The sequence below is a fragment of the Ziziphus jujuba genome, chromosome 4 (assembly GCF_031755915.1).
Source record: "Ziziphus jujuba cultivar Dongzao chromosome 4, ASM3175591v1".
Classification (NCBI taxonomy): Eukaryota; Viridiplantae; Streptophyta; class Magnoliopsida; order Rosales; family Rhamnaceae; genus Ziziphus; species Ziziphus jujuba.
In genome coordinates, this window is record NC_083382.1 from 790,692 (window position 1) to 818,613 (window position 27,922).

General features: G+C 36.5%; 2 protein-coding genes and 1 long non-coding RNA gene across 3 annotated transcripts; all 3 read right to left on the reverse strand.

The window, feature by feature from the left end:
• Window positions 1-288: 288 nt before the first annotated feature.
• LOC107415799 (calcium-dependent protein kinase SK5) lies at window positions 289-3,872 on the reverse strand. The gene is made up of 7 exons (XM_016024191.4): window positions 3,067-3,872; window positions 1,924-2,067; window positions 1,648-1,800; window positions 1,449-1,564; window positions 967-1,134; window positions 615-839; window positions 289-525 (listed from the first exon to the last, which is right to left on the reverse strand). Exons 1-7 carry the CDS (start codon window positions 3,608-3,610, stop codon window positions 394-396), a joined length of 1,482 nt encoding a protein of 493 aa, XP_015879677.1. The 5' UTR covers window positions 3,611-3,872; the 3' UTR covers window positions 289-393.
• An 11,493-nt stretch (window positions 3,873-15,365) lies between these two features.
• On the reverse strand, window positions 15,366-18,115 carry LOC125418364 (uncharacterized). Its single transcript, XR_009638760.1, has 6 exons — window positions 17,763-18,115; window positions 17,591-17,639; window positions 16,995-17,061; window positions 16,236-16,337; window positions 16,041-16,113; window positions 15,366-15,577 (listed from the first exon to the last, which is right to left on the reverse strand). It is a non-coding gene; the product is annotated as an uncharacterized LOC125418364 (long non-coding RNA).
• Window positions 18,116-22,784: 4,669 nt separating this feature from the next.
• Window positions 22,785-27,920, reverse strand: LOC125420183 (probable manganese-transporting ATPase PDR2). Its single transcript, XM_060816518.1, has 9 exons — window positions 27,910-27,920; window positions 27,302-27,410; window positions 26,676-26,804; window positions 26,514-26,579; window positions 26,221-26,292; window positions 25,674-25,825; window positions 25,225-25,336; window positions 24,958-25,074; window positions 22,785-24,319 (listed from the first exon to the last, which is right to left on the reverse strand). The coding sequence occupies exons 1-9, from the start codon at window positions 27,918-27,920 to the stop codon at window positions 23,201-23,203; spliced, it is 1,887 nt and encodes a 628-aa protein (XP_060672501.1). The 3' UTR covers window positions 22,785-23,200.
• Between the last annotated feature and the right edge of the window lie 2 nt (window positions 27,921-27,922).

A 27,922-nucleotide genomic window follows, 5' to 3' on the forward strand; every position in this document is an offset into this window, starting at 1 on the left:
AATTTTTCTCAATGGAATACCTTTTTAACAATCAATAATGCCATCTGAAAGAGCTGAATTTATGCAACTCAAAAAGACTGGGATTCATTCTTGAAAAGGTGTCTACATTCACTTTAGTTTGCTTTTACTGAATGACAGTGAAATCCCGTTCCAGTTGAAAATAAAAAGAAACATTAGCTCGTTACTTGTTTGGAAAACCATGAACAGCAACACACTGCCTGCGTACTACGTGTTTTTAAGGCTGTGTTTAAAATTCAGACATGAAAATATGAAGTATTCTGGGACCAATTAATGCAAAATTTGAGCAGAAGGAAGATTAAGATATGAAGGGTTTGTTTCCACGTATTGATATTTCCCCAAAATAAAAAATAAATAAATAAACAGATTCAATCGCTAATCAGTTAGTTGGTTAACAACTGATAGGGCATCTCCCAAATTTATCTTGCTTCTCATGGTTCGCCTTCCAATTCCATCATTGCCCTTCCTCATCATTGCAGCAAATTCTCCATAATCTATTTGTCCATCCTGCAAAAGACAAAGCTTTTAGCTCTCTACAATTTGGCACTATGAATTTCATTTCTAAAGTAGAAAATTTTAGAGCAGGACACACTTACATTGTCTTGATCAACTTCTTTTATCATATCATCAAGGTGGAGCTCACTTAGACCAAACTCTTTGCAAGCTTGTTGAAGTTCATCAATGGTTATATACCCACTGCCGTCCTTGTCGAAGAAGGAAAATGCCGACAGCAAATTCTCTTCTCTCTCCAACTTATTCAAGTGCACGGTAGCAGCAAGGAATTCACCATAGTCAATTGTTCCGCTATTGTCAATATCGGCCTGCCATAGCACCCAAGAAGTGAGACAGTATGCCACCATCATCAAGTTTTCATGACCATTGAAATACATGTATATAGCATATATTATAATCAATGATGAAAATGGAAACTTTCTTTCATAAGCTTACTGCATCCATGAGGTCCTTGATCTCTGATTCCATGAGTTCAGACCCCACTCTCTTTAAACCCTCCTTTAGTTCATCAAATGTAATAGTTCCACTATTGTCTGTGTCTATCATTTTAAACAACTCTTTCAAACCTCCAATTTCTTCTTCGGAAAGCCTCTCAGCTATGACCTAATTCAGCAATGAAAGTTCAGAGTACTGCAAAATAAATAACATCTATAAAATTGCATGGATCTCTCATAAACTAGAATTGAGATAGTTTAAGAATCCAAAATGTCATGCAAACTGGCAGATATTGATATTGCATACAACACTAAATGGTTCCAGAAAACCTTGGTACACTGGAATCATGAGTTGCTCAAGACGAGAAAAAAATCTCTACATGCGTGTATTTCAAAGCTATATCTAAGAGTCTCCACTAAGTGTGTGAATTCTCCAAACCAAAAATTGCAACTAAAATTAACAATGTATCAGTAAAGCCTTACTCGCAATGCCAGTTTCTTAAGTTTGTTCATTGCAGAGAACTGCTTCAGGCGACTTAGCACTGCAGAATCAAGAGGTTTATCTGGTGCAATCCTGTCGTCTACAATCCATGGGTGGCCTGACAGAGAAGAAAACTCGTAAATCTAGTTAGTCCACCATATTAATCATATAAGGACTTTTTATCTGAAACATCACACTTACAAAGGACTTCATGGGCTGTCAGCCTTTTTTTTGGATTCCGCTCAAGCATTTTTCGTATAAGATCCTTGGCACTATCTGAAATGGCAGGCCACGGTTCAGATTCAAAGTCCAGTTTCCCTTGTAATATCTGTCGGAAGATCCCCATTTCTGTTTCTGAAGGTAACAAAGGATACAAAAACAGAATTGGTGACATGAACCGTATATGTAAAAATTGAAATTTCAGTGCAATATGTTTATTTCATCCATTCATCAACATTCACAGTCAGAGATGGCTACCTGCCCAAAAAGGCGGTACTCCACTTAACAAGATGTACAATATGACTCCGGCACTCCATACATCTGCTTCATGTCCATAATGCTTGCGTAGCACCTCTGGTGCGACATAGTACGGACTACCAACAACATCCAACAAATGTTCACCTGGGACAACAAATTATACCAAGCATTGCATGTCAAACATGGAAAGAAATTAAGATAATAAGGAGATATAACCTAATCAAAGTTTACCAAACATGAAGCATTTAGTTGTTCAACTGATGTATGAGGCAAAACTACTCAACCAGACTGCATCCCAATGTTTGTTTAGCAATGAAAGAGTAGATTCTCATCCATCACTTACTCAACCAGAATACATCGGATCCAATAATCCATGTGACCAATCAAACAAACACCAACAGCAACCACAAATTATAAATCTTCTACTATAGGAAGCTTGATTCACCCCTTTCATTCTTTCTATTTAAAACGACCTTTATTTTCATCCATTAAAATCTATGTCCCCATCAAAAGAGTAGTAGATTATGACGACAAATTTCGCTGAAATAATTAAAAGAAAACTGCATCCAAGTGGTTTATGATTCACTTCGTACCTAGTTGGAAGCAATGATAACAAAATCAATGAAATGTGAAACCATTTTGGACTGCGTAGCGTTAACCAAAATTAAGACAGAAATCCTATTGTCTACAATGGAAATTGTAAAGGGCACTCAGAACAGAATTCCGTCAAAACCGGCGAAAGGGAGATTTAAAGGAGGGAAAACAAGAACCATAAACTAAAAGAAAAGAAAGTTATATTCACTATCTGAAGTAAAAGCCAGTCAGCAGGAAAAATTCATAAAGAGATAAAAGTAAACCAGTAAGGCACGGAGTAAAATAAAAAAGGGAAAGTAAAGAAGAAAAATTGAACTCTAAATTGAAACACTAGTTGCTTTCAGGATCCTCAAACAAGAAACAAAGGAATAATCAAAATCACAAATCACACATTTACCCAGATCAGAAAACATATTTAGAAAATCCACAATAAAGATTCTATCTGACTTAAACAAAACTCAAAAACACCCATCAAAGAAGCATATAGACACAACGCAAAAATCTTAAAATCATAAATAGAGAAAGAAAAAGAAAAAGGAAGGAACCAACCTGGCTTGTAAAAGACAGAGAGACCAAAATCAGTGGCTTTAAGAGCAGCATCCTCGTCATTGCTATGGAACAAGAAGTTCTCAGGCTTGAGGTCTCGATGCATGACCCCAAGGGAATGGCAAGCCTCAACAAACCCAACAATAATCTTAGTCAACTTAGCAGCCTCTCTCTCACTGTAATGGCCTTTCTTGACAATCCTATCGAAAAGCTCTCCACCCTCACAGAGCTCCATTACAAGGTGAATAGAGAGAGGGTCTTCGTAGGTACCTTTGATCTTGACAACGTGGGGATTCTCGGAGAGATGGTGCATTATCTTAATCTCCCGGCGAACATCTTCGTAGTCATCGGCGCAGAGAAGCTTGCGTTTTGGGATGGACTTGCAGGCGTAGGTACTGCCGGTGGACTTCTCGGTGCAGAGAAAGGTGGTTCCGAACTGGCCCTGCCCGAGTTTCCTGCTCAAAGTGTAGAGGTCTGTGAGGTTTTGGGTCCTGTGTGGGAGGACCCATGTGGGCTTTGATGGCGCTGATGGGTTTGATTTCTTCATTGCAACTCAGAATCAACTGAAGATTTGATTTTGACAACACACCCACCTAAAGATTACCCACCCTCGTCTCTCTGATCAACACCTTTTCTTTTCTTTCCCTTTATGTTGTGTTTTTCCTTGTTCTTGAAAATAAACAGGACACCAGAAGATGAAGAAGAAGAAGAGCGAGGAAGAGTCTTTGGTGTAGACTCTCTCTCTTTTTCTTTCTTTCTCTCTCTCTCTCTCTCTCTCTCTCTTTCTCTCTCTAGAATGAGTGGGACAGCCAGTGGAATTTGTTTATGCATATCCAATTCTAAATCTAAAAATGACTTTTTTTTTTTGGTTTTTTTTTTTTTTTTGTATTAGATTCTTTCTGACGTTGTGTCTGGTTTTTTACTTTTAACCAATGGAGCACTGACTTGGGCTTTGGTATAGTCTTCTGTTCAGTCACAGTCAAATTCTTATCTCAACTTAAATTATTACACTCTTTTCTTTTAAAAATATTTCATTTAAAAAATAAATATACAAAACAAAAACGCTTCTTGTGTGCTTCCTGGTTTTATGACCAAAAAACAAACAATTCCTAAGCAATTAATTCATTTCTTTAAAATTTATAAAAGTTAAAACTCTCTCTGTGTAATAAATACATCAAAAATTGAATATAACTTGTTTAGTATCGTGTGTGTATATATATATATGTATTAAAAATGAAAAAAATTTAAGTTTTTGAATTATTGTTTAAAAAAATAGTAATTTTATCATTGAGGAGCAGATATAGTCAGTAAATAAATTAAGAAATTAGCTATTACTCTTTGTTTTTACTTTGAAATCTCAGAGAAACCTTTTTTTTTACTTTCTTTTTGGTCATGATTAAAAATGAAGAGGATTTCACATAAATTCATTATACTTTAAAATTAAAATTTGAAGTTGTATTTTCAATTATCCATGGTTAAGCGAAACCAACCTAAACAATTTCAGACGGGCCCTGCAACTTTTCTTTTTTAAAAAAAAAAAAGAAAAAAAGAAAAAAGTGTATATATATAGGATGACCCTACTCCAAAAAGAATTAATAATTAAAAAGAATCTATTACTTTATGAAATAATTAATCTATACAACTATGGACATCTTTTTTCACCTACTAGCTATTTTATGCCTATTATTATGTCTGTGTATAGAAAATTATTTTACAAGCTAAAGTTGTTGAATGGTAATATCACGGTGAAAAATATCCAAATGTTATTAAAAAAATTTTAACTTTATGTGGTATTATTCTTGGCAGGAAATTCATTAACGAAGTTGAACCAATGAAGAATCAATCTATTCTTTAGTAAAAAAACAAAGACGACAAATAAAATGTCACCATTATTTGGAAAAGTTGGTATAAAAATGGTCTGTCTTGATTGATTAAGCTAAAATTATAGTTCTTTTTTTTTTTGGTTAATTATTGAAAGATTAACAAATTAAATCTATCCATTTACTCTATTATATTTATTAGAGCATGTATAGGATTTATAATTCTGTAACAATATATAAATTTATAATCTTCTTACCAAAGATTTTATAGGATCCAAGACATGAAATGGAGCAAATAATGTAGATTGTCATCATTAACTTATGATTTTCTCAAGAAAGCATATTGAATTTTATTTATTCCTTCTTAATTCACATTTATACATCACATTATGCTTGAAACAAAAATAATACTATAAGACAATTGATTATTAATATTACAAAAAAGATTATTATAACAATTGTTATAAAAGTATACAAGAAGATATATGAGATTTATTATATGTTTTAAGGAGGTATATGAAATAATGTTATATTTTTTTAAGATACAGGACAGGATAAAATTATCTAACATGTGATCTAATTAATAAAAATTATTGATAGATAAAATCGTTTTTATGTTTTTCAAAAACAAAATAAAATGCTATCAGCACGAAATGAAATTTAATTTTATATGGAGAGAGTGGCGAGTAGCAGTCGGTGAAAAAAGACAGAGACAAATACTTGAATTAGTATTTATTGATTTTAATTAATTTTTAATATTTTTCATATTTTCGAGAAAAATGCTTAAAACAGGAGACAGGCCCCATTTCCAATTCGGAGGTGGATCCCACGTGACTGACCACGTGCAATCAATCAGAGGGAGAAAGCGAATCTGGCAGTAGGATCCACTCCAACCCAACTAGTCTTTCTGGAGTGGATCCCACTCCTCTTTTCCATCTCACAAATCACAACGCTCATCCACGCTTTCTTTTCCTAAATTCTATTTCATGTAGACCTGTTTTTTTTTTTTGTTCCTTGCTTGTATACTTGCTAAAGTTACAATAGCCAAAAAAATTAAATAAAAAAATAAAAAGGTTATTTATACTTACTTTTTTTTTTTGAAATATTTTAATTTTTTCCATTCCAAAAAAATATATTTTGATTCAATTATCATGAATATTTATTTTCATTGGTTTGTGCTTTTCAAAATTTGTGTATAAAATGTTTGATTTAAGAAAAAATAGATACTATGAAACAATGCTGTTTTTTTTTTTTTTTTTTTGGTTGCTGATAAAATTTGAATTCAGTTCATAAATTTAGATGTTCGTCCCTCTAACCGTCAGACTACCACACGATCTAGTATTTTCCTTTTTTTTTCTTTTTTTTTTAACTAGTGTGGCTAGTGTCACGATTGAAGCATTTCATCAAACACTTGGTGAGCATTCTCTCCATTTTGGGCCTTATAATCTACTTTGGGCCTATTTTGGGCCTTACAATGGGCCAAGCACCTAGAGTAGTGTAGAATTCTCTAGAACATTATGGAGAACTCTAGGTCAAGCCATGTACATATCAATTCTAGATGTTTCTTTAAATATTTTATGTAAAGTAGGTGGGAAAGTAGGTGGGAAGGTTCTAGACACCCATTCTCCACCGTAGGATTAAAGCAATTATAGCCGTAGGATTAAGCTTTGTATGCCTATAAATAGGTGGAGGCCTCATTTGGCCAAACCATCCAAGGATCCAAGAATCCAAGCTTCTCTTGTAAAGCTCTCTCTTAAGCAATATACTTTCATTCTTCCAAACTCTCTTTGTGCTCTAGCTTTCTTTGCTTAGCTTTCTCTTTTAGTGGGCAAAAGGCTTACTTAGTTGCAACAAAGGGTCGGAATAGCAACTAAGGCCGCACGGCTTGAAGGGTAAACAAACAAGTCCGTGACAAGTGGTATCAGAGACAAGGTTAAAGCTAGCATCTAGAGCAACATGTCTTCCTCAGAGGTTGTGATTGAAGAAGCAAGGGGAAGGGAGGTCATCCCCGAAGCTGCAAGGAAGGGACGTGGACGTTCAAAGTCGAAGGACGTTCTCACCGCCATGGAGACCAAGGTGGTCAAGATGGAGTTGGCCGTTGCCGACATGTTGGAGCGGCTTGATTGTGTGGAGCAAGGCATGGGGGAGCTCGATGGCCGAGTGGAAGGCCAAGTGGGGGAGCTTAGAGGTACCATGCAAGACACCAACGAGGCCAACACCGAGGCATGGCGTCATGAAAGCCAAGCTTTCCAAACAAAGGTAATTGAAACCTTGTCCCTTATGCAAGCTCAATTAGATGAGTTTAAGAAGAGTTTAGAGGAGACTCGTGAGGATTGGGCATTATGCAAGAGAGCTGCAACTAGTGGCACGGCCACCACCCAACAAATAGTCTCTACTCCAAGGGTAGATGTTCCCAAGCCCAAGGAGTTTAGTGGGAGAAGGGATGCAAAGGAGTTGGACAACTACATGTGGCACATGGAGCGATACTTCGAGGCCTTGGATTTCCAAGACGAGAAGCAAAAGGTAAACACCGCTACCCTATATCTTACTAATCTTGCTGCGGTGTGGTGGCGTAGAAAGCATGAAGAAATGAAGAGAGGCATATGCGCTATCAATTCTTGGGAAGATTTAAAGAGTGAATTGAAGAAACAATTCTATCCCGAGAATGTGGCGAATGAAGCTAGGAAACGCATGAAGGAGTTGAAGCACCAACGTTCCATCCGTGAATATGTGGAGCAATTCTCCGGGTTAATGCTCCAAATTCCCAACATGAGTGAGGAGGATCTCCTTTTCAACTTCATGGATGGGTTGCAACCGTGGGCATGCCAAGAGCTTCAACGAAGGGGAGTACAAGATATTTCCACTGCCCTCACTACGGCTGAAACGCTTGTCGAATTTAGGCAAGGTGAGTCTTCCAACTCTAAGCCTAAGATTAATTATATTAAAGGTGGGGGAGCCAAATTCCATAAAACTCCCCAAAGTAACGAGTTTCCAAGAAGGCCACCACTACCAACCAAAGATTGGAAGAAAGGAGGTAAGCCCGAATTCAAGCCGAAAGAAAATTGCTTCTTATGTGATGGTCCCCATTGGGCTAGAGATTGTCCAAAGAGGAAGTCCTTAAGTGCCATGCTCGAGGAGAGGGAAACTCACGAGCACACGCAAATGGGTTGTATACAACTCCTCAACTCACTGAAGGCTAGTCCAATCCCAACCAATAACACGAAGAACAACTCCCTAATGTACGTGGCGGCACGTATCAATGGGAAAGATGCCCAAGTCATGGTAGACACCGGCGCATCTCACAACTTCATAAGGAAGGAGGAGGCCATGAGGCTTGGCCTCAAACTCGACAAAGGTCAAGGGTGGTTGAAAACGGTGAACGCGGAGGCTAAACCGCTAGATGGCATGGCCCGTAACGTGGAGTTGCACCTTGGCACTTGGCAAGGTAACGTAAACTTCTCCATTGCTCCTATGGATGACTTTGATATTGTACTTGGCATGGAATTTCTTAGGCAATTCAATGTGGTACCACTCCCTCGCTACAACACGGTGTGTATAATGGAGGGAGGCCCTTGCATGATTCCAACCATGCACAAGCCAAGTACTTCCAACCGCCTCTCCGCCATGCAATTCAAGAGAGGAGTAAAGAAAGGGGAGCCTACATTCCTTGCTACTCTACGCGAGGAAGAAGAAGCTACTTCCAAGGAGCCACCGAAGGAGGTTAGCCAAGTCCTTGAGGAGTTCAAGGATGTCATGCCACCACAACTACCCAAGAAACTTCCACCAAGGAGGGAGGTGGATCATTGCATCGAGTTGGAGCCCGGTGCAAAACCACCCGCAAAAGCACCATATCGCATGTCTCCACCGGAGCTAGAGGAGCTAAGGAGACAACTTAAGGAGCTTTTGGATGCCGGTTACATTCAACCGTCGAAAGCACCTTATGGAGCACCCGTCTTGTTCCAAAAGAAGCACGATGGTTCGTTAAGGCTATGCATCGACTATAGGGCACTTAACAAGGTTACCATCAAGAACAAGTACCCTATACCGTTGATAGCCGATTTGTTTGATCAACTTGGAGGAGCAAGGTACTTTACCAAACTTGACTTGAGGTCGGGGTACTACCAAGTTAGAATTACGGAGGGTGATGAGCCAAAGACTACGTGTGTTACTCGATATGGAGCATACGAATTCCTCGTCATGCCCTTTGGTCTCACCAACGCACCCGCCACTTTCTGCACTCTCATGAACAAGATCTTCCATCCTTACTTGGACAAATTCGTGGTGGTCTATTTGGATGACATTGTCATCTATAGCAAGACGCTAGAGGAGCACATCCACCACCTACGAATTGTGTTCAAGGTTCTAAAGGATAATGAGCTTTACGTGAAGAGAGAGAAGTGCTCATTTGCAACCAATGAGGTGTATTTCCTCGGCCATAAGATCAAGGATGGCAAGCTGCACATGGATGAAGCCAAAGTGAAAGCCATCCAAGAGTGGGATCCTCCAACCAAGGTGAGTGAGCTGCGATCTTTTCTTGGTCTCGTTAACTATTACAGGAGGTTTATCAAAGGGTATTCTGCCCTGGCCGCACCACTCACCGATCTGCTAAAGAAGAACAAGACATGGAGTTGGTCCACCCAATGCCAACAAGCCTTTGAGAATTTGAAGGAGGCTATTATGAAGGAACCCGTGTTGGCATTGCCCGATTGCTCCAAACCATTCGAGGTGCACACTGATGCTTCCGACTTTGCCATAGGGGGCGTGTTGATGCAAGAAAAGCATCCAATCGCATTTGAAAGCCGCAAGCTCAACGACACGGAGAGGAGGTATACGGTCCAAGAGAAGGAGATGACCGCCATCATCCACTGCTTGCGCACTTGGAGACATTACTTGCTAGGGTCTAAGTTCGTGGTAAAGACTGACAATGTGGCCACAAGCTATTTCCAAACTCAAAAGAAGTTAAGCCCCAAGCAAGCTCGTTGGCAAGACTTTCTTGCCGAGTTCGACTACAAGCTCGAATACAAGCCCGGTACAGCCAATGTAGTTGCCGATGCATTAAGTAGGAAAGCCGAACTAGCATCGATAACCAAGTTCCAAGGGGAACTACCCAACCTACTAAAGGTGGGCATGGACCGTGATGTTGTGGCTAAGCAACTCCTACAACTTGCCATGGAGGGCAAGACTAAGAGGTTTTGGGTTGAGGACGGCCTTCTCTACACTAAGGGGCATCGCATCTACGTACCAAGGTGGGGCAACCTAAGGAAGAATTTGATCAAGGAATGCCATGACACCAAATGGGCCGGCCACCCAGGGCAAAAGCGTACGAGAGCTTTGTTGGAGACCAACTATTATTGGCCACAAATGCGGGACGATGTCGAAATGTATGTAAAGACCTGCCTTGTTTGTCAACAAGACAAGGTGGAACAGCGACAACCCGCAGGTTTATTGGAGCCACTACCAACTCCGGAGAGACCATGGGAGAGCATCTCCATGGACTTCATTATTAGCTTACCCAAGTCCGAGGGATGTAGCACTATAATCGTAGTGGTTGACCGATTCTCCAAGTATGCTACATTCATTGCCGCGACAAAGGAGTGTCCAGCTGAGGAGACGGCTCGGCTATTTTTCAAGCACGTGGTGAAGTATTGGGGACTCCCAAGATCAATTATAAGTGATCGAGACTCAAGGTTCACCGGAAGGTTTTGGACGGAATTATTCAAGCTCATGGGCTCGGAGTTGCATTTCTCTACAAGCTTTCATCCACAAACCGATGGGCAAACCGAGCGAGCTAATGCGCTATTAGAGCTATATCTACGGCACTTTGTGAGTGCCAATCAACATGATTGGGCAAAGCTGCTAGATGTTGCCCAATTCTCCTACAACTTGCAAAGGAGCGAGTCCACCAATCGAAGTCCATTCGAGTTAGCCACGGGGCAACAACCACTCACTCCACAAACACTTGTTACCAAGTATGGAGGAAGGAGTCCTGCCGCATTCAAGATTGCCAAAGGTTGGCATGAACAAGTGGACTTAGCAAGGTCGTACCTTCATAAGGCCACCAAGAAAATGAAGAAGTGGGCGGACGCCAAAAGAAGGCACGTGGAGTATCAAGTGGGAGACTTGGTGTTCATCAAAATCCTTTCATCCCAACACAAGTCTACCCGAGGACTACACAGAGGCCTTGTTCGCCGATACGAGGGACCATTTCCAATCGTCAAGAAGGTGGGCAAGGTATCTTATAAGGTGGAGTTACCTCCAACACTCAAACTTCACCCGGTCTTCCATGTAAGTTGCTTAAAGCCATACTACAAGGATGAGGAAGACCAAACAAGAGGGGAGTCCAAGCGAGCACCAATAGGGGTCTACAACACTTATGACAAGGATGTGGAGAGCATCTTAGCTGATCGAGTAGTTCGTGGAAGGGACAACCATCCGAGTCATGAGTACTTGGTGAAATGGAAGGGACTTCCCAATAGCGAAGCAAGTTGGGAACCTGCTATCGCGCTTTGGCAATTTGAAGATCATATCAAGAGGTTCCATGAAGCAAGCTCGACGAGGATGTCGACGGCATAGGTGGGGGAGAATGTCACGGTTGAAGCATTTCATCAAACACTTGGTGAGCATTCTCTCCATTTTGGGCCTTATAATCTACTTTGGGCCTATTTTGGGCCTTACAATGGGCCAAGCACCTAGAGTAGTGTAAAATTCTCTAGAACATTATGGAGAACTCTAGGTCAAGCCATGTACATATCAATTCTAGATGTTTCTTTAAATATTTTATGTAAAGTAGGTGGGAAAGTAGGTGGGAAGGTTCTAGACACCCATTCTCCACCGTAGGATTAAAGCAATTATAGCCGTAGGATTAAGCTTTGTATGCCTATAAATAGGTGGAGGCCTCATTTGGCCAAACCATCCAAGGATCCAAGAATCCAAGCTTCTCTTGTAAAGCTCTCTCTTAAGCAATATACTTTCATTCTTCCAAACTCTCTTTGTGCTCTAGCTTTCTTTGCTTAGCTTTCTCTTTTAGTGGGCAAAAGGCTTACTTAGTTGCAACAAAGGGTCGGAATAGCAACTAAGGCCGCACGGCTTGAAGGGTAAACAAACAAGTCCGTGACACTAGGCTCCAGACTTCTCTTCCCCCCTAAGACTAGATCTGGCAATTTGTGTTCATGGATCGTGTTCGTATCAACCCATTTAATAATCGTGTCAAAAATACCTAATCGAACACAACCCATTTATTAATCGTGTCAGGTACCTAAAACACTAACCTGACCTGTTTATAAATATGTCAACACGACACGACCCATTTAACACGATTACTTTAATGGGTCGTATTGATCTATTAATCTGTTAACCTGAAATTGATCCGTTAACCCGAAAATTAACCTATTAAACTGAAAATTAACCTATTTATTTTTGTTTTATTAAAGATTTATTTTTTATCTTTAAAAAATTAATAATAGAAAATTGTTTTTATAAAGTTTTTAATTTATAATATTTTTTAGTTATTAAATATTATATTATGGATAAAATTATAATTTAAATGGGTTGTAAAAGGTATATAATCGTGTCGGGTTGAAATTGACACGTTTAATAAATGGGTCATAACGGATCAATTTTGAATTAAATGGGTTAATCCGAAAATGATACGATTAATAATTGTGTTAAACGGATTAACCCAATTATGACCCAAATTCATTTATGATAAATCCAAATCTATTTATTCCGTATCGTTTTCGAGTCATGTCATCATGTTATGACCTAAATTGCCACCTCTACCTAAGACTCGATCCCAAGCACACACTGGCTGGGATGTGGAAACTTTGCCACTTGAGCTCCACGACGAGTCTTCACAAGACCTCATTTTAAACAATATTTTGTATATCTTGGTTTTTTATTATATATATATATATATATACAGTGAGTCTAGGATAGGGACCGACCGCACATAAATCATGCGGACCAAAAACATGCTTATTTTGCTGGCCGTTGGATTGAAATTGATGGTCCATATTAGATTGCCATTTCCCTCCCATTCCTCTCCTTTCCCACCCATCTCCAACCGTGTTCGACGCCCATCTCCCACCGTGTTCGAGCAAGCAGCCATCCCATTCCCTTCCTTTCCCTCCCATCTCCCATCTCCCATCTTTCCAGCCAGAAGTAGGGACCGTTTGATAGCCAGAGCCACCGCTGTTCAGCCCATATCGATGTCCTAAACCATCCAAAACCCATGGCCAGAAAGAGCCACCGTTCAGGCCAATGTTCGTCTGAAACCCATTGCCCAAGCCACCGCTCAGAGAGACCATCTTTCTCTTCTTGATCTTTTTCCTCAACGAACGGCAACGATTATGTTAGGGCTATGGTTTTTAAATACATTATTCAAATTTTTCATTCAATTTTTTATTTTTTATTATTTTTTGGGTTTTGATCGATCTTATTCTTTTTCTATATATTGATTTATTTATTTTTGAGATTCTCTATCATGAAGATAGGTTTTTGAATTTGTATGTAAGATGCACCATCAGAGACACCATCGACAAGGTTCTCGTCCTCTGATTTGGTCATGCTTCCTATTCTGTTTGTCTCCTTCTCGACGACGTTGTATGCGCCCCCCCTTCTTTTTCTTAGGGTTTCCTTTTTGCTATTTTGCTTGATTCTGTGTAATTTGTGAATTTATGGTGCTATACTGCTATTTGAACTAGCACCCCAGCTTTCTAAGTTCGCATCCATCGCACTTGTTGATATGGATTCGGAGGACGTTCAACCAGGAACCCAGAATTCTGCTACTCTCTCTGTATGTTTATTCCAATTTATATACAGTATCAGAGGAAACAGTGTTGGATACCAGAGGGAGACTTCTTTTGGAGAGGATGTTGTGATTGTGGCATAGGTTATTGATTTCGTAATTTCAGATAATTTAATAGCAACTCTCTTTTCTTTTCTTCTTTTTTTTTTTTTTTTTTTTTAATGGAAGCTTTTGTCTTTCATTATCTCCAATAATTCGCTGCAAAAATCATGGCAAAGACAGTGCATACCACACTGCCATTTCCAAATCGAATTTAGGGTGGTTTCAAGGACACACTTCCTGATGATTTGCTTGCTGCTATTTTGAAGGTTGGATACCTTTGATCAACTTTATTTAAAATTTTCTACAATTTTCAATAATAAATGTTTAGAACGAAGATTGGTTCTACTGCTTGGAGATTATGCTTTTCTGGAAGTTTGGTTAGTGTGAAGCTATAGTTTTTATAATTTTGCACTTATATATTGAAGCTTATCAATGCAGGCAGTGATAGAGAAAAACAAATTTGAATACTGGTGAAGTAGGAGACGTAGTTGTTGGCACAGTTTCAGCACCTGGTTTGCAGAGAGCAACTGAATGTAGGAATGCGGCATTTTATGCTGGATTCCCCGATAACTTTTTCTTTATTTTTCCTTTTAAATTTATGTTTTATCAAATTAATGTGCAGTTCTTCACTACATTGTTTGAACTTGATAAATTCTACTTCATGGTATAAGACTACACAACTTGTATTTTAGGGTATTCATTACCTGTATTTGGAACCCATATTGTAAACTAGGATTGGATCAATAATGAGTAATCGAATATTACAAGTTACTCTTCAAGTTTTCAATATTATAATCTTTCTTGGACATTTGGTGCCCTGATGTAAGATTCTATTTAGCTTATATTTCCACTGTACTGTTTAAAACAGAAACAATGCTCATAAGAACCATCAACAGAAAATGTTCATGAGGCCTTTAGGTTGTTGCTGATGTTGTTGCTTCTATTAAGGTGGGATTTTATGACATCAGTAAGGAACATCCTCGAATATGTTTTACACAATCTCAACTTTTGGCTCTGACCATTTTTGTATTCAGTGCAGGAATTGGAGCAGTATTGGAGTCCATGACAATAAATAAAATGAATAGGGTTACTAAAGTTAACCCAAAAGTATATTTCAAAGGCTACATTTTTGTTCTTCATTTCTTTTTCTTCTTCGAAAAATGACAGAAGTTGAATAAATTGTTTGGTGTATGATACGGTGTCAAGAGGTGGAGATCTTTACACATGCCCGTGATTGTCTTCTTCCTGATGGTATTACATCTGAAAATGTCGCACAACGTTATGGTGTGACACGTGAAGAGCAGGATATGGCTGCTATGAGGTTTATAGATTTAAATTGTATCTTTATGATTGTTATGGTAAAATTTAGTAGACCATCATAAGGATAAAATATATAATAAAAATTATTTATTTATTTTTTAAAGTAAGTAAAATAGAAGGGATATTGTTGGGAACTCTGATTCTGATTACTCACATTACCCGCGAATTATAATATGCCACTTTGTTGTGGATTACATTGTTCTAAAAAATATAACAGAAGTGAAAGGGAAAAAAAATTACGGTACTAAATGTTACAGCAGGTTATATTATATTTAAATTTTGGAATAGAGTTCATCCAAAATAGATTTGGAACATCAAACATTAACATAAGAATTCTCATTCATGTATAATTCTTACACAACTTATCAGCTAAAGCTAATATCCAGGTCAATTTCATCATTTAATAGGTACATCCTCTGATTGATGCCCCAACGATTTGTTGGGTGCTTAAATTGTTATATTTTTATACACTGGATTTATAAGCTGGAGAGTCCCCTTCCAGCTTCACCTTCATCTTTACCAAGGCCTGGAGCAAAAATCAAAGTTAAACACGAGTTATATTAAATTGCATCATGCATGATAAACCTCAATCAATCACCGCAAAATTGAGCTATAAGTGTCTATTATATATATATATATATATATATATTAAAAAACAAAGAAACAAAAAAAAGGAAAACAGAGTGCAAAACCAATTAAAAGAATTCACTTGCCTGAAACCATATTCTGAGATGAGTCACTTGCAAAGTTATAACACGTTACCAAGCTTTTTTTTTTTTTTTTTTGATTACACATTCCTAAGTTTTTAATCCTAAAGTACCATATACTCCAGGTTTATCATATGCGAGAGACCACTCCTTAACAATGGCAAGCAAAAATTCACATCGTAATTGAGAATGTCCCTCTTAAAGTCTTTATACCTACACCTAAAACCAAGGGATTTATGCAATGCTTGCATATAAATCAAATGACTGAAGAAAATTTAATACCTTGCAAGGCCATAAGGCTCTTACATAGAACTACTTGCTCAAGCAACAATGCCTGATGCTCACGCCCAAAGGACTGTCCACAAAAGAAGAAAAAGATATTAACAAAACACTCTGTTGGCAAAATATCTTAGCGGGAATAATGAAGAATAAAAAGTATGTACTAGCAAGAATTTTATCTATCTTAGAGGGAATTACCTCTCAGACATCCTCATGTAATAACTGATATTTAGGTATTCTTTCTGGGGGCAGAAAGCAATTCACTATCAGCTTCTTTGTCATTGCTCCCTTAAATATTGCCTGCAAAAAGTGCAAGGAAACTTCATCTAAGACATATCATGCATATATCTAGAAGCACATATATGAAAGAGCAAGAAGAAATTCTTAGAATCACAAAGTAAGAAAAAACATAGAATCTAAAACAATCATATGAAATGGTTAAAAGTAAAGAAAACTGCAGCAAAGAACCTTATATATACTTTGATGTATCCTAAAATTACCAGACTTTTGTCACTTAGATACAGATCATATTGAAACACATATTTTGCCTGTACAAGCAAATTTTGTCTAATCCAACGTACTAATTGAGCTAAAATTTTATATATAGTTTATGAAGGTTTTCTAAAAGCCTGACTACTAATAGAAATGGATTACCACTAAGACATATACAAGGCATGTAGCAAGACCATGATGTGACATGGCCAACAACTACAAGAAACGTGGCTGCTAATAGAAATTAAAAATAGGCATCTAATTTCAATTCAGGAAATTATGTGTCCTCATATTTATATGGCATCAAAAACACCCATAACTTGGAACTAGTGTTGTATTTAAAGAAAGTTAAAATAGTTATACTAAGAAAGTCAAATGGTTTAGCAAAAAAAAAAAAAAAAAAAAAATCTTATGAGAGTGTCAGTTCATTCATGGTTTAATTTATAAGAACCAAATGCCATTTACCGCCACAACATCAATGAAGTCCTGCTTTTGGTGAAATGCGCCAACCCATTTAGTGTGATCTACAGTCCTGTGTGACAACAAAACAACAGTCCAATGTGAACCACTATTCTCTCAAGATTTTAGTTGCGGGATGCTACTTAATATATCTAAAAATTTAAAAAGATTCTCCTTTCCCCCAAAGCCCATCCAAAAAAAGAGACAGATTCTATTTCTTTAAAATGCAAAGTCATAACTTTTATCCACTCAATTCATCTATAATGTGCAAAAACATCAATAAAGGAGTGCAAAATGCATAGGGTCCCTTTTGCAGTCACATATATTACATAAAAATCAGTTCAATTCAAATCCAATGATGTTCAGCATCAAAAAGTAATTTGCGAAGTGGAAAGATGGGCCTTAATGGAGGGTTTTTAAGATCTGATGGTTTAAAGAGAAAAAAATACAATGAAACAAATGAGAGGGAAAAAAGATTAAACCGTAGAATTGAAAAAAAAAAAAAAAAAAAAAAGAAGAAGAAGAAGAAATAATATCCAAAATCTATTGTCGAGAAGGAGACAAATAGAATAAGGGGCACGGCCAAATCGGAGAATGAGAACCTTGTCGATGGTGTCTCTGATGGTGCATCTTAGATACAAATTCAGAAACCTATATTCATGACACAGAATCACAAAAATAAATAAATCAATATACATAGATAAGGAATAAGATCGATCAAAACCCAAAAAAAAAAAAAATGAATAAAAAAATTCGAATAAGGTATTTAAAAACCCTAGCCGTAATGCCACCGCCGCTGCTCGTCGAGGAGAAAGATCAAAAAGACAAAGAGTCTCTGTGAGCGGTGGCCTGGGCCGTGGGTTTTGGATGGTCTAGGACGTCGATATGGGCTGAACGGCAGTGGCTCTGGATGTCAAACAGTCCCTACTTCTGCCTGGATAGATAGGAGATAGGTAGGAAAGGAAGGGAATGGGATGGCTGCTTGCTCGAACACGGTGGAAGATGGGCATCGAACACGACTGGAGATGGGTGGGAACGGAAAGGATTGGGAGGGAAATGACAATTTAATCTGGACCATCAATTTCAATCCAACGGCCAACAAAATAAGTATGTTTTTTGTCCGCATGGCCTTCTGTGCGGTCGATCCGTATTCTAGACTCCCCCTATATATATATATAAAGCATTTATATTGTGGGTCCTACGTGACTATGTCAGCATGGATGGGATAGGATTGGACTTAGGAGGCAAATTGCCAACTCATTCCCTAGATGGTTTAAGATAAATATGGTAGATTTAGTAAATAATTTTTTACTTAATATGGTTTATTGTTGCTTAACTTAGATACCTTTTAAATAAAAGAGATATGAATTTGGTAAGATAATAACTAATGTGGAACGCATAGTGCATATTATTAATGTGACTTTTATAAATATTTTTTAAAACAAGCCCATATTATATATTCTGTTATTATTATATATTGTGCAAAAAATATATAAATAACAATCCTTACGTGGGCAGTCCAGTAAAAAGTATAATAAAACTGCTGTGTATAACTTTGTTTGTTGTAATTGGCGTATAAAATATTTATTTTTGGAAGTAAATTTTGTTGTATCTTTTTTTTTTTTTTTCTTTGAAGATATGAACAAAGTTTTTTTTTTTTTTTAGTTAAAATTTTTGTAATTACTTTTTTTTTAAAAATTAATTGCTCATTTTTATAAAACATTAGTCCATATTTAGCCCATATATATGTACATAGAAAGACAGAGTTAGGCTCACGTTAGATTAGATAGATAATTATAGCATATCTTTTATCATTAAATTTTAAATTAAATAAGAAAGCTAAGAATTTAAAATTAATTATTAATCACATACAATTTAATAACATATTAAAATATTTTTTGGATAAAGCGAACATCAAAACCTAAATAACCTTATATAAAATTTTAAATGTTAATATTTAAAGACATTTAAAAACTGAAAAATGAAATTTTGATAATAAAATCATACCATAATGTTATTTATATTTGTATATAAAACTTGGATTTTAAGAAAGCCCATCAGATCAAATCTCAGAGCCCAAAATTGATTGATATAAATGAGCCCAAATACCCTCTTTTTTTTTTTTTTTTTTTCCTTGTTTTTTCATATGGCACAAACTAGCAGCCCAAAATGACTTCACAATACAATTCTTTCCCACAAGGAGAACGACGGCCATTTTGATTGTTGGCGGTAGCGATGGGATTGAGCAAGTACAAATCGTTAGTGGCAAAGAGGTTTTTTTTTTCATAATCGGGCTGTGGCAATTATGAGATTTTAAGCGTTGCCTTCTTTTACCTTAACACTTAAGTTGAAGGTTGGGTCTTGGTGTTGGACATGTTCCTGTTAGGTGTGTCATAAATTAAATCATCTATAATTATGCACAACAAATCATATAAATAATAAAATAAAATATGTGAATTCTATATAAATATTATTATATGATGGTTTCATACCTTTTTTTTTTTTTTTTTTTTTTTTCCTTCCTACATTTTTATTTTTCTTTAATTAGATTGCAATTACAATTATAAAAATTTTCAGTGAGCCGTGGATTATATCTTTCTCATCAAACTTATTGTATTTGGTTTCGTTCTTTTATATACCTAGCTTCCATTCTTGAATGACTTTTTGTTATACACACACACACACACACACACACACAAGTTGAACTAGACTATTTGGCATCAAATTAGGAGTAATAAAGTTAAATATGATGACTGATATTGGATTGATCTTTACCAAATTAAGTAGATCCACTATTTACCAATGCATTTGACAGCTTTAAAGGAGATGCCAATGCCAAAAAGAGCAGCTTTGTCAAACTCTTGTGGCTTTGTGATAGGAGCTCAGAACATAAAAAAGAAAGAGGAAACCCAAGTGAAACAAGTGATTGAGAAATTCATTCTGTATATATGTGCAAATATCATAATATGTATTCATAATGCAGAATACCAATGTATTAATTCTTGCTCAATATGTGAATTACACTGCCCTGCATACACACACACACACACACATATATATATATATATTATATAAATTAGATAATCCTAATAGCTAGTTTATTTAAACATAAGATAAAGAAAATTATTACACTAAAAGAAAATAAATAAAAAATTAATTAGATGCATGAGTAAGAGTGACTAGAGGGAAGGTTCAATTAAATTAAAATTAGCTAGGTAGATGGCATGAATTAGAGGGAATGAGTGAGGGTTAGGAAAGCAGATTCATCACAAGGTAGAACAATCCGGCCTTGCTTGCTCACATAACCATACTCCTCGGCAGCTTTGTCAAGCAGTTGCTGGAACTTGAAACTCTTGAGAAGAGACAATGGAACCACAAATCTCTTCAGCTCTTTCCCCACATAAACCACAAAATGTCCTTTAGGAGCCCGAGCCCTCCTATTATTCTTATTATTATTACTTGTGCCCCCATCAGCTGCTTCTTGTTTCCAAGCTCGTCTATCTCCCATTTTGGCTCTTGCTCTGCACCTTTAATTATATATCTGCAAACAATAAGTAGTACTCTAACTAGCATATGTATATATATATATATATATATAGATACACACACACACACACACACTAGTACAAGTAGTTGTAAAAGATGAGGGTTGTTGTTAATAAACAAACAAACAAACAATCAATCAATCGAGTAAAACGTGTGTGGTGTTGTAATTTGGATGTAGCTAGAATGAAAGAAAGATCATTGGAAGGTTCTTGATCGATTGCAAGGCGGACATGCAGTCGTAACTCGTACGTACTACGAGGGGGCACTGTAATTTTGTAGCAGCTAGCTAGCTAGCACATGTAGTGTTTTTTTCAACACTAGTACTACCTAATGGATGTCTATTGTTCATAATGAGAAAGCAACGAAGATCTGAATACCCCACTCCCCACTCTCACTCTCTCTGTTGTCATGTGGATTCAGGGCAATTTACCTGTTTATTATTACGTCTGCTAGCTAGCTAATTTGCAACATATATACAACAAAATTCTATATATATATATATATGTATGGGTTTCTAACTTTAGCATACTTGTAACAAGTAAATGATTAATGGTGACAATTCTGATGTGCATTCATGATATAAAAGTTGAAATTGGCATTAAGATTTTATAAGAGGCATGGTATGCATTATTAGCAGTAATTAATCAATGTTGTATATATTGGGTGGTGATTATAATTAATATATTGGGCAAATGGAGCTGGTGCAATGCACGCTTGTTGGGTAGCGACGTTGCATGATAAGACTGAACATATATGATGACCGAAAAGCAGAAATTGGCTTTTTCAAAACTCCAAATCTCCAAATCAAGTTTGTGGTTGAAAGTTGAAATTTCAAACCTGACTTTGTGAAGGCATGGCTAATGGCTATCTTCAATTAATGAGGCTGTATTTGTCCTAATTATTAAAACAGTGCCTTTTTTGTTTGTTGCGTCTGTCTCCGCTTCATTATTGATTATTCTTCACTACGCATGCACTTTCATCTTCTGCAACAGTTAACACATATTCCCCCCAAAAAATTTCTAGGAGAGGCATCTTTAAGAATATTGTACCAATTTCCACCCTATACCCAACAAATAATTTGATTATGTATTCATAGTTTCCTTAATCAGATGCATATTGGGTTTCAGATACAGTTTTAGTGTTGGACATGCACATGCTGCTAGAGTTTCTGACAGAAGTATTATTGTATATTTTGATAGATACGGAATGATATTTGAAATCCTGCAGCTGTATATATATGCACATTGTGCATGAACATATGTATATGCGGCTTGTGGAAAATCTGCAAATCGTTTTGAATTTAATCTGAGAATGGATATGCATAAATTATATAATTCAAAAGACAGTATATATGCAGGCTAGGCGTGCATGTTTATTTATTAATGTTGGAGTTGATCACATCCACACACACACACACACACACACACACACACACACATATATATATATATATATGGCCATGTGCAACAAATATCGCTGGAAAAAAAGTCAGATATTATTAATTTTTCGATTGGACTTGACAATGCAGGGGAAGGAGGTACACGATACATCATGCAGTTGTGAATGAAAAATATTCAGCACAAAATGAGTGTGCTAGTGGCAGAGATTACTGGTCTAAATATAAACTTCTAAGGTACGGAAATGAAGAATATAATAATTTCATACATTCAAACAATTAACACATATGTCAATTATATTTATCCAAAAGAAAAACATAATACATGTTAATTATTTAGGATGAGAATCCAATGTTTCCTGTGAATGTATAAAATATCAAATACCTGTGATATGTGTAGCTTTTGTTCAAATTATCCATAATTTTGATAATTTTTTGTCTGATCATTTTTATACTGTTTTCCTCACCCTCTTTAAATCGTAAATACAGGATGTAGCCACGTTCTTCGTCGCAGAAAAGTAGAACAAACTTTCATATGAATTGTAAAAACCCATTTTTATTTATTTGTAAGCAGTGTATTAATTAATTTGTCCAAAGTTCCAACCCCTTGCAATCAACGCTACATTTATGAGCAATAACATAAGCTCATTGTTAAGTAGTAAGACAAAGAGCCAAATTCGATGCCATACCAAGGGTTTTGATCCTTGATTTATAGAATGCATGTTAACAAAACAAATTCACATGAGCTTATTTCCTTGGTTCTAGAGTACAAATTATTCTGCGGTGTAAATTTATAAAACCCATAATCATCGACCCAATTATCATTTTTAATTATAGAAAATCTAAAAAGCACATCAAGTAAAACTCTTTGAATATATAAAAACAATACAAAAATGTAACCTGCATAACAAATTCTTGGAATGTGATAATATCACCAATTGTGGGCTGTGAGTTTACATTTCACCAGTATGAAGTATATTAGAAGCACCTCAAATCAAAGTTTTGTTTAAAGACTAGCGTCCTATTAATTATCCACCTCAAAAAGTAAAAGTGATTGAAATCAAAATCAAATCTTCAATCACGCAAGGGAAAATTTTCTTTTTCAGAATTTAAAGAGAGCTACTAACTCCATTCTTCCTATATCCCTTGTAAAAACTCTGCCTCTGCTGCTTAAGTGCCAAAATGTATGATCATTGCCAAAATGTTTGTATATAATGCATTCTGCTTCAACAAAGGAATCAGTCATCTCAGACACGTTTCATCAGTCATCTCAGATTCGTTTCTTCTTCGCTAAATTAGCTGCGGCGGTGCGTTGACGCTTCTTCCATGCTGGGATTCTCCCTGGGAATGCCAACCGCAATAACCTCTCCCACGAGTAACAGCTAATAAACATGATGAAAGCCCATACTATTAGCTTATTTCTCAATTCTACCGGCAATGGAACCAACTTCAATGAATCATTCAAGTCTCTCAACAGATCAGAAGTTATAACCGTGAAGAACCCAACAGCTGCCAAGAGGGCATACAAGAATGGCTTGTTTTCTGGTATGCTCTGGTTAAATGGATGCCCCATGTAGTTCACAGCAAAGGTGGCCACCTGAAGCATCATGCTCACCATGTATGAAACCGTATTCACCAGGTTGGGATGAAAATCTGAGTCTGGCTCGATGCATTCGTCAGGCATGTATTTTTCTGCCTCTTTTACCGACGAGATTAAGAAAAACAGATGGATAGCAAATTGTCCTAAGAGAGAGAGCAAGACATACGAGCAAAAGACATTAGGGTGAGGACGAGCAGCTGAAAGGGTTGGGAGTGGTCGGGCATGCGAAATAAATAGGAAGAAGGCTGCTGTAAATACACCACTGATTGTAGCCTGGATGTCCCCAAGTTTGACTCCATCCAAATTCATGACACTCAACACATATGCTGTGGCAAGGCAGTTAAGGCCAAGAATTTTGAACATCTGGAGGGTAGTCACTAGAGTACTGCGGCCTTGACGAATTATGTCAGTGGTTGGGGAAACTGATGCATGCTTTGCTGTGAAGGGTGATGCCATGGAAGCATCACCAAGCTTGACAACGGGTGCTGCACGACTATCACCTTCCTCATTCAGCTCATCCATAAGTTTCTTTAGCTTCTGGCGTTGCATCTCTGCAGCTGTCAAGTGGCGATTAGCAGCAGATTGGTTGGTAGAATCAGATCTTGTAGCAACTTTGCCTTTCGAAGAGCCTTCTCCACCGTGGCTATAAGATTTTCCCGCTGCTTCGGATGCAAGTTTTGATTTCTTAGATTTGCCAGACTTGGTACTTTCATCTTTAGATGCTTCTGAAGAAGAGTTTCCAGTTTGAGTAGGAGGCACCGCATTCAACAGGGCAACTCCCACATGAGCCTGAGAAAAGGTATCAGATAAGTTTTTGTTTCTAGCTATTATTTATGTTGTCAAAACTTCTGAAATTGGAACTGATTAAATTTCAAACATCAGAATGTAAATAATGCAAGAAATGCTAAATAAATAAATGTTTCACAAGAGCTCATATTGATTGCGTGTCCAATTTAAATCAGAACCAGTGTTTAGGCACTCATGTCTCATGAGAGAGAAGAAAGAGAGAATGGAATAATCTTATATATGACTAAAACAGGGCAAGCACACATGTACATTTGCGTTGAGAGCAGAAAAGCTTCCTTATTTGATTGGAACTATGAAAATGTTAGAGAAGAGAAAGATGAGACTTTAATGAAAGAAGTTGAGAACTAGGAGGGATAAACCAGACAAACTAGATAGAAAATAATCAAGCATCAATAATCTTTCTAAAAGAATGTTCTTTTATACTTTTATATAATAATAAATTTTCCTGTTAGCAAAACTCTTTTAAGTCTAATTGGAAATATACTCTACAAATCCCTTTAAATCCTAACTGACTAAAAACTCCAGTACAACATACACTTCAATAAAATACTATTTCTATTCCACATGAACAAATCAGTATTAAAAATAAAATAAAATAAAAAAATGTTATCCAATACTACCTGCTTCAGAGCTCCAACATCATTAGTTCCATCACCACACATCAAAGTTCCCCTTCCCACGGTTTTAAAAGTGGTCATGATGAGTTCTTTTTGTTCAGGAGCAACTCTTGCAAAAACCTGAAACAATGATTTGATATGCACTGTCAAAGCGAAATCTTTGTCCAAACCAATTTTAAAGAAAGTAACACAACCAAGAACCATATATACAAGCCAAAATAATTTTTTTTTTTTTAAAAAAAAAAAGAAAAAGAAAAAAGAAAAAAGAACCTTCACGTATGGAATGACCCGTAGAACAGCATTTGTCTGTTGTAACATTTCAAAGCAGTCACCTCCAATACATAGATCATGCGTCTCTGATAAAGCTTCAACCTCTTTCTCACTGGAATCAATTTGAGTTTATACTAATATCAGTCCAATCAACCAGACACCAGAGATATACACTTTTCAATCAACGAAAAGAAAAAGAAAGTATAACTAGGAAAGAGAAAATTAGCCCTGGAAAAATACATGACTATTAACATAAATTTAGAATTAAATACTAATTCATCCGACTAAATTTGCAGAACATGAAACTGATTTGAAGGAAGAGATTCAAAAGGACTAGAAATAAAGGTACAAGCAAAGATTTATAATTGACAAAAATTTATTAAAATGTAAACCCGGATAAATAAAAGAGTGATTTTCAACTTAATAATAATAGTAAGCCAAGACTTTACCTGAAATGGATCCTTTCCTTCTCATCTGGTGATATCCACTCATATCCTTGACCATTCGTTGCTGGACCAAGAATCAAAGCTGGTTTTGATACAATATGAACTTGGCTAGCAACATGGCAAGCAGTCAGAGCTTGGTCCCCAGTAATCATCACCTAACATCAAATTAATTTACTTATGTTAAAAGTTATAAAGGCACCTAAAACGCAGGTCAATGCCTCTTCTTTGAAATCCCAGACAGATGGTTGATTGATTATCGAATAAAAATTATCTTTTCTCCCTCTATAATCAGATTTCTTTATTTTCCTTCCCTTTTTGTCTAATTTCCTATCACTCATCAAATTTTATCTCCTCCACTTGTTTTTTTCCTCCCCTTTTGTCAAATTCTCACCTCCATCTTTTTCTCTTTCCTTGTCCTGCCCTCAATATATGTTTGTGCCCGCAAAAAACAAAGACGAAAATATATACTGAATGTACAATATTTATATTTGTATGTAACCATGCAGGTACGTAGGTGTTGTATACAAATGAAAATTTTTTGTTGGCTTACCAAGTCATGAGATGATCCTTTCAGTTCAGATAGGACAGCTGCTGAATCTGGTCTTATAGGACAGTTGAATACCTGGATTTTAAATAATAAACACAAATTATAAAGCATGAAAAAGGTTACTAGTATCTTTGACTGATTTATGTTGTTATTATTTTACTACTATCATTATTGTTATTATTTATTTAAGAACAATTACATAAAAAGAAATTAAAAGAAAGAAACTTGAAGGATGCAAAATAAGATAATACTACATAAATGACCAGAGCATATAAATAGAAGAGCCAAGTTATTACCGCAAAACCAGCAAATGTAAGGCCATTCTCCACTAGATCCCTATCCAAGCTTCTGGCTTCGCTAACCTTCACTCAATTAACAATAATAAGTAGCAATCAAACATGTATAGATGATACTAGGCAAAAAAAAAAAAAAAAAAAAAACTCTAAGAGAACTCTTACTGTCATATCTGGAAGGGACTTGAAAGCAAGTGCCAGAACCCGTGATCCTTGTCGTGTATATTTCTTGTAAGTCTCCACATATGATGATGGTATATCAGTGAGCCTATGCTCAATAGTTTCTGGAGCACCCTGGAATTACAAAATAACAATAATGACTTGGCCAGCAAAAGTCAAATGATGAAAATCCTAAGAACAAAGGCAATGTCCATGATCCCATGTAGTTTAAATGCCATTTCTTGGGAGCAAGAACACATGTTGCAATGTATAGAAAATGTATCACCCAGGATAATTATTTGAATATCAATCAAATAAGGGTAAATCATGTCCATCATATATAATTACATGGAAAGCGAAACGTCTGAATATCATGTAATGTTTCATTGTTATTGATATTTAAGCTTAAAATTCATTAGATTTCTGCAGAATGCGAGTCTCCCCTAGTTGAGATAACTACTCCCATTTCAAGTGCTCAAGAAAACTGCCAGTTTCATGAATTACATCTTTGAAACAGGACAAAAAGTTAAAGGCAGGTAGATGCCACTGTGAGTTCTCATTGCTAGTACGAAGTCTAATGTAAGTAATAAGACAAAGCCAAACCTATGACAAGAAAGTAACAACCAACAGACCTTCACAAAAGCAAAAAATTCCTCCTCAATGCGAACAACAACTGCCATTCTTTTCAAATGGGAAGCAAAGTGGTGTCTCTGAATAATCTGAACAGCACTGCCACCCCCCCTGTAGTGACAATAGAAACAAAATCAGCATACAGAAAATCTTCCATAATCATATAAACGAAGCTCAACATCACTGTCAGCCTTTGATAAAATATTCTGTTTTTACATTCTAATCTAATGGAGTGCTGAAAGAATAAAGTGTCAGAATTTATGTTGCATTAATATCTCACATTACTTTTAGTATCTCAGTTCTAAATATGCTTTGCAATTTTTTTGGCGAAAAAATATGCATAGACTCATTGCATTTTAGCATTGAAGTTTCTTTGATTTCATGAAACCTGATATTTGATAAACAATAGACTAGGAAATCAAGTCATGAAAGGGTCCCTGTCTGACCAAGAACCACCTAACAAAATTATGAACTCAAAAAGGGAAAGTGATGAACAAAAGAGACAGTTAAGAAGCAAACACCTGTCCATATAATTAAGCACAGACAAGATTCAAATTAAGACTCTTAATATCTGAATTAGTGACCCAAAAAAAAAAAAGGTCCACCCTACCTCTTTGGCATGG